This window comes from Diospyros lotus, chromosome 5, assembly GCF_014633365.1.
Source record: "Diospyros lotus cultivar Yz01 chromosome 5, ASM1463336v1, whole genome shotgun sequence".
Lineage (NCBI taxonomy): Eukaryota > Viridiplantae > Streptophyta > Magnoliopsida > Ericales > Ebenaceae > Diospyros > Diospyros lotus.
Window position 1 is genome coordinate 6,728,208 of NC_068342.1, and position 6,437 is coordinate 6,734,644.

The 6,437-nt window shown below is 34.4% G+C and overlaps 1 protein-coding gene across 1 annotated transcript; it reads right to left on the bottom strand.

Annotated features, from left to right (window-relative positions):
- Positions 1-468: 468 nt before the first annotated feature.
- Positions 469-3,541, bottom strand: LOC127801845 (polygalacturonase). The gene is made up of 9 exons (XM_052337310.1): positions 3,164-3,541; positions 2,869-2,997; positions 2,549-2,716; positions 2,414-2,434; positions 1,788-1,995; positions 1,574-1,655; positions 1,342-1,450; positions 1,151-1,267; positions 469-873 (listed from the first exon to the last, which is right to left on the bottom strand). Exons 1-9 carry the CDS (start codon positions 3,338-3,340, stop codon positions 655-657), a joined length of 1,230 nt encoding a protein of 409 aa, XP_052193270.1. The 5' UTR covers positions 3,341-3,541; the 3' UTR covers positions 469-654.
- Positions 3,542-6,437: the final 2,896 nt, after the last annotated feature.

A 6,437-nucleotide genomic window follows, 5' to 3' on the forward strand; every position in this document is an offset into this window, starting at 1 on the left:
AAAGCAACTCCATCTCGGGTGGCCGAGAAATACACACGCACACTTTTTTTGTCCTATTTTATTTGAGTAATGCTGTTCGGCCCCACGGAAAGCCACCCGCAAAGCCCGCAAAATCTCGACTCCAAAATATCACGGTATGAAGAGAAGTCAAAAAGTTAAAATCAAATATTTTCAAATTACTTTTACTCTCCCTCAGAGAATCTGTCACCTCTCTCCTCTTGGGCCGATAGGAATAAGGTTGTCAAGTAATTGTCTTGAATTGTCGGAAACTATAAGTGGCTAGTGGCGACTGATAGTGTTTACTATTTGAATTTTATAAAAAAATTTAAACTTATATCTATAAAGATTTTGCGTCCAGCCCAATAATAAATACAGAACTTTGCACACATCTGATCAAAAACTTTGAAAATTTAAATTAAACTTTGTTGGGCATAAAGAATAACTAATGCCAAATCTCGATCTAATTAAACCAAATTCATCATTATCAAAACTAAATTTAAATCAAATTTCAAAAAACTAACACTAACCCATTAATCTATGATTGATTTGCAGACAACCCCAATAATTTATAAACTTTATAGCAAAAAGAAAAAGAAGTGTACATAAATGTCAGAACTAATGAAGCAACTAATTAATATTTCTCTCCTCCTGCTCTCAGGGACAGCTTGGTGAAACCCTGCCCCTCCTTGACAAGCTTGCACTGACGCAGGAAGCCTGTGCATGGCCATGCGACGTTCCGACTAGGTCTATGTCTTGCAGCAAAATGCCCTGGCATGGGTGGCCCCTGCTGCAGTCCAATCTTATCGCGGTTTCTGACGCGCTGGTTCCGGTGATGTTCTGGTACACCACATTCTCCACTTGAACGGCCGAGGCCTGCGATAAATCATGATGAATGTTAAAAGGAAACCCCAGATTCAAAACAATAAATATCGTATTAGTTTGAACGTATTATTATATTTATAACTTTCTTCCTGAAATCTATTTATACATAGAACAACCTGTACATAGGTGATAATCCTAAGAGATTGCCAAATTCAAATTTAATCTGGTCCTCTACATGTTAACGTTGAAGATGATCAATGTACGTAGATGAAGTTTTAAGTACGCAATTAATTCACAAATGATTGCTAGCTATGTTTGGCAGTCATACCTGGTCCCGGCATGGCTTCTCTTGATCGCAGTAGTGTTGGTCTATGATTAGTGGGTTCTCCACGTTATGCATTGCTATGTTCTCAAACCGGATGTTCTTTGCGTATCCTGAGCCACCCTGATTATAAAAATATATCAGTATCACGTCATTCTGATAAATATTATTTAAAAAAGGTGGAGACTGAATTGTACCTGCCAAGTCTTTATTCGAACTCCATTCGTTGTTCCTGAAAGCTTGGCCCGATTCACGAGCACGTCCGAGACGAAGGCTCCCGATTGTCCTTTTCCCAGGCTGCCAATGCTGGAGAGAGTGACATGAAAATAGAACCAAAATTAGATTAAAAAGAGAGATATTATTTGCCATGAGAGTGGAATTGTGAAGGTGAAATTGGGTTGGTGATAGAAAGTTAGAAACCGATCAAACCTGATTCCATGGCCAGGGCCACAGGTGAGGTCCAAGACCTGGACGTTCTTTGAACCACTTACGATTGAAACGCAGTCATCACCTTCATTCAGAAAGAAATTACAACAGTTTGATCAAATTAAACACTGATATATGTATATGTATATGTATATATATATATTTTGGTGTTTTCAATCTTTATTTCGGATTCGTCTTCAGTGTTAATTATTCTCACCTGTTCCGACTACGGAGTTCGAGATCTGGATGTTTTGGGTGGCGGTGACATGGATTCCGTCTGTGTTGGGGCTCCTTTCCGGCGCAGTTACCTTGAGATTGAATGCTCTAACATTCACACATTTCTGGAAGATGATGTGCATTTGCTGTGCATCTTTTGACGTTATGCCAGACACCATCAAGTTATTGCATTCCAAGAAGGTCAGAGCCTGTAAATATGCATCACAGTTACTTTTCTGAACAGATTTTCAGGATTAATAATGCTACCACTGACATTCAACTAGGAGTAGTGTTAATTGCTTGTACTACACTTAAAAGTGTAGTGGGATAAGACTACCTGCCGAAATAAGATTAGTCTTACTAACCTAATTGAATATGAGATAAGAGGTTCGTTATGGTCTTTTTATACAGAGAATGATTTTTGAGTCCGACGACAAGGGTGAACTTTCTTGCTTTTTCAAGGAATTGTCAGCCCAATGGATCAACCCACAAATAATTTTGCTCCTAACTCAAGTGCTGATTAGAGTCCAGGCATACTCCTTTTATTCATAAAAGAAGAACATATTTACAATTTGCTAAATAATTTGCTGCATCTAAAGATTGAAGAAATTTGGTGAATCAACTCACCGTTGGTGCTTCGCGGCAAGGCTGAAAGGGAAGAAAAGGGAAAACATAAGTTTTACTTTGTTAGTTGAAATTCGAAAGAATAATTAATTAAAGCCGAGAAAGATGATTGAAGAATTTGATCCATAAATGTCATACAAGATTTTTGTTGACTTTGCAGGACTTTGCCCACCATATCTGCCCATTGCCATTGATGGTTCCACGACCTTCTACCTTGAAGTTTTGCAGGTTTTCAAACCGAATCCAATGCCTTTCATCTTCTTTGTAGTCTGATGGATCCGTGGAAGCTTCAATTGTTCCATCAATCTAAGTAGCAAATACCCAAAAATAAATAAAATAGAAAAGAACTCAAGAAACTGTTTTTTTTTTTTCTAACTTCAAATATCTGCTGAAGTGTGAATACATAATTGGCAAATTAAGGAAATGTAGCATGGATGTTTGGCAACTGAGAAATTCACCTTCATTGTAAGATCAGACTTGCATGGACCTGAAAATACAATTGGCTTGAGATGATAAACCCTCTTGTTGGGAACCACAAGAACATCAGCTCCAGAACTACAAGCTTTATTCCAAGCTCTCTCAAAAGCCTAATACAAGAAGCAAAACACACATCAATGGCACTTTAATGTGAATCTAACTAGGTTTCTAGAAATATCTGGGTGCTTATGATTTATGGACTGTTGGGTCGGGTTCTCACATCAACGTACGAGAAAACAAAAGAAACACGTGAAATGCGCTTAGGAAATGAAGTACCTCTGTATCATCACTTTCACCTTTGCCTTTGAAGGCTTCCACATCCACCATTTTCAGAGAGCTTGGAGTATGAGAAGCACGCTGCCGGCACGGTCTTGATGGATTCCTGAGGCCATTACAGGTGGAAAAAGACAGCAAAATGATGACCAGTGGGACAAGAAGGCGACGCAGAAACATTTTTGTAGAGAAAATGAATAATGAGCACGCAAATGAAATGATCAAAGGTTGCTAGGATACTGTTTGATCATGAACGTCAAACGTTAATTTATACAAAGTAAAGGGAATGAGAGAGAGAGAGACAGGAAATAAATGAATGATGATCGTGTCACAGAAGTATGGATTGACGAAAAAGAAGAGGTTGAGACGAAAGAATCACAATGGCTTGTGATTTTGATGTGCTGGTTCACCAACACACTTGCATGGCAATTTATACTCAGAGAGAGAGAGAGAGAGAAAGAGAGAGAGCAGTTAGCTGAGAGACAGAGAGAGAGAGAGAGAAAGATAGCAGTTAGCTTATGGAGATGACTTTCTGATTTCTACGGCAATCCATATCATCTTCTTCGACAGTTACAATTCCACCATGAATCCCAGCCTACATACGTATCTATATGTATATATATGATCTATTATTATTCTGTGTGTGTGTGTGTGTGTGTGTGTGATAAATAGAGGGTGTACAATTAATTTACTGGTGCTAGATATGTTTCATTTTAATGGATACATGTGTGTGTACGATATGTTTGTGTAATTGGTGTTTAATTTTTAATGTTAACCATATTTATCTTGGCTTATATGATAAATATAACAACTTTGCATTCTTATCAGAGTACTCAGAATGGTTAGCCTCTTCTGCTAATAAGTGTTCTATTAAATATTTAAGGTTTGAAAGAGTACCCTATCTTGAAAATTTTAACAAACTAGCTATTAATTAAAATTCAAGAATTCTATCATACTTATCTCCAAAGCTTTGAACTCATATATAGTATATTAAATTTATCATCATACTAAATCTAATTATCATTTAAATATTACTTCAAAATATAAAAACTAAATTACAATTATGATCAAATTGATATTTAATAAATCGTTAGATATGATTTTTTTTCAATTAATTACGAAAACACTAATTAATTAAATATTATAATATTCACAAGTGTGCATCATACCCTACCTTTCATATTGTTTATTCAGATCAAACGTGGATTGTTCGGTTTGCTTTGACCTCTGAAATTAGTTATAGACGTTATGGGAGTTGAACTAAAGGAGTCCTACTTTAGAGATGTAAAACCGAAGAATGAACCCATTAACCGCCAAAGCTAATAACATCATCAAAATGCAATGATTTGTCAAAAGGGAATGGGGTGTTCGGTAGAGTGGGTTAGGGACGTTAGCACACCTTTTTGGGTTCACCATTTCACAATTATTTTTTTTTAATTTTTTTTAGTGATTAGGAACCCTCGATTATTATTATTATTATTATTATTATTATTATTATTATTATTATTATTATTATTATTATTTTGGTGTATACTTAATAAATTTTAAGTACACGTGATAATTCATAAATTATATAGTCTAAATAAATTAAGCATAAATTGATAAATTTATTATATCGGCTTAATTATATTTGGTCTCTAACAATTGATAGATACGAGAAATATACCCACTTAATTATTAAACTAAACCCAAAGTAACCGGCAAAGGAAGTTGGAAAGGGGTGAGTTTGTGGTGACACAACGGGTTTAGCGTGCGTTCTTGGAGTTGGGGGAGGGTGAAATCAAACCCACACTTGCATTCACCCATTGCCATCATCACCCGACTTGCCGTGCTGTAATTGGGCACGAAACCAACCCATGGGTTGGGTTTATTATACCAATCTTATTTTGTTATTTCAAAAATGTTAGATTGCTCTTATCAAAATTAGAGATGTTAAATGAATCGTGTTATATTATATGGATTTGTGATGATGTTGGTTTATTATTTCAAAATTGTCAAATTGGCTCAGAAAAGAACTTAATTTTGGTCTCAACGAACTTAATTTTTTTGGGTTTTAATTCATAATTAAAAAGAATGTATGTTAGATAATATATGAGTGATAAATAAAAAAATAGCATCTTGGCATTTTATGCTGCTGCCTAAAAAGAAAAGAAAAAGGCTGTCGATGAAAATGGTATTATTTTAAGAGTTAATTATCAAACTTTAATTAGTGTATCAATTTTACAATAGATTTTAAAACTTATTAATTAATCTTAGATTTAAATTTTTAATTACAAAATGGAGTTTACAACAGTTGCAAGTATGATGTTTTAATTGAAAAGAGAAATTGTTAAGTCTGATTAAGAGGGTCAAATTAAGTCAAGTTTAGGATTTTTCTATGGTTTGGCCATTAGAATTGATCCAGATTGGTCAAGTTTGGTGGGACAGCAGCTAACTTTTCCCTGAGGGCTAAGGCCAAACAAAGTCAAGAGAAAACGAGATTTTCATGAAGTCATGGTAGTAAAAATGCGAAGGTTCGGTTCTGACACTAACCAATTAAACGAACCAACCAATTAATCTAAAAAATTAAATTAATTGATAATAAAAAAATTGAAGCCAAATTGTATAAATCGAATCAAATTGATTAAATCGAAGAAATACAAAAAAAAAACTAAAAAAAAATCAAAATAACCGATAAAAAATACACAAAACAAAAGAAAGCGATGGCGTTTTATAAATATCAAAACAACAACATCTTAAAGTTTGATTCTTCTAATAAAAAAATCGAACAAAAAATAAAAAACTAAACTTTTGAGAAAAATTAACTGAACCAAACCAATACAAGAAAAAAATCGAACCAAGCTGACAACTTTGGTTAGTTCAGTTTGGTTAGTTTGGATAAACTAAACTTCTGCTCTTCCCTAACTATTAGAGATGGCTTTGGTGAGAGAACTTAAGCAAGAGACCTAGAAAAAACAAAACTCTATGAAAAAAATTGAATATCAAAACTAAAACATAAATCAACAAGGAAATAACCCTAAAACTAAGAACAAGACAACAAATATGATGCTCCAACAAAGTTCCAATGAAACGATCACAATGTGAAAGACAAATAAGGAAAATATAGAGCTTTAAATGACCAAATCATAACAAAAATTCAAAACCTTCACTTGCTTTTCATTGAAGAAATGTACGTATTACCGTTATCATTATCATACAACAACATGTAAATCTCTAAGTCGAGCAGTCAAGTGATATTCAAAAACAAAACGAATATTTGAAGTGGTGATATGGATTT

Excerpts from the sequence above, each read along its gene's own strand:
- LOC127801845 (XM_052337310.1), bottom strand. The coding sequence starts at position 3,340 with ATGTTTCTGCGTCGCCTTCTTGTCCCACTGGTCATCATTTTGCTGTCT. Across the intron at positions 2,435-2,548 it reads GCAAAGTCAACAAAAATCTT|CCTTGCCGCGAAGCACCAAC; the intron begins GTATGACATTTA and ends CTTCCCTTTCAG. Across the intron at positions 1,268-1,341 it reads TTCGAATAAAGACTTGGCAG|GGTGGCTCAGGATACGCAAA; the intron begins GTACAATTCAGT and ends TTTTATAATCAG.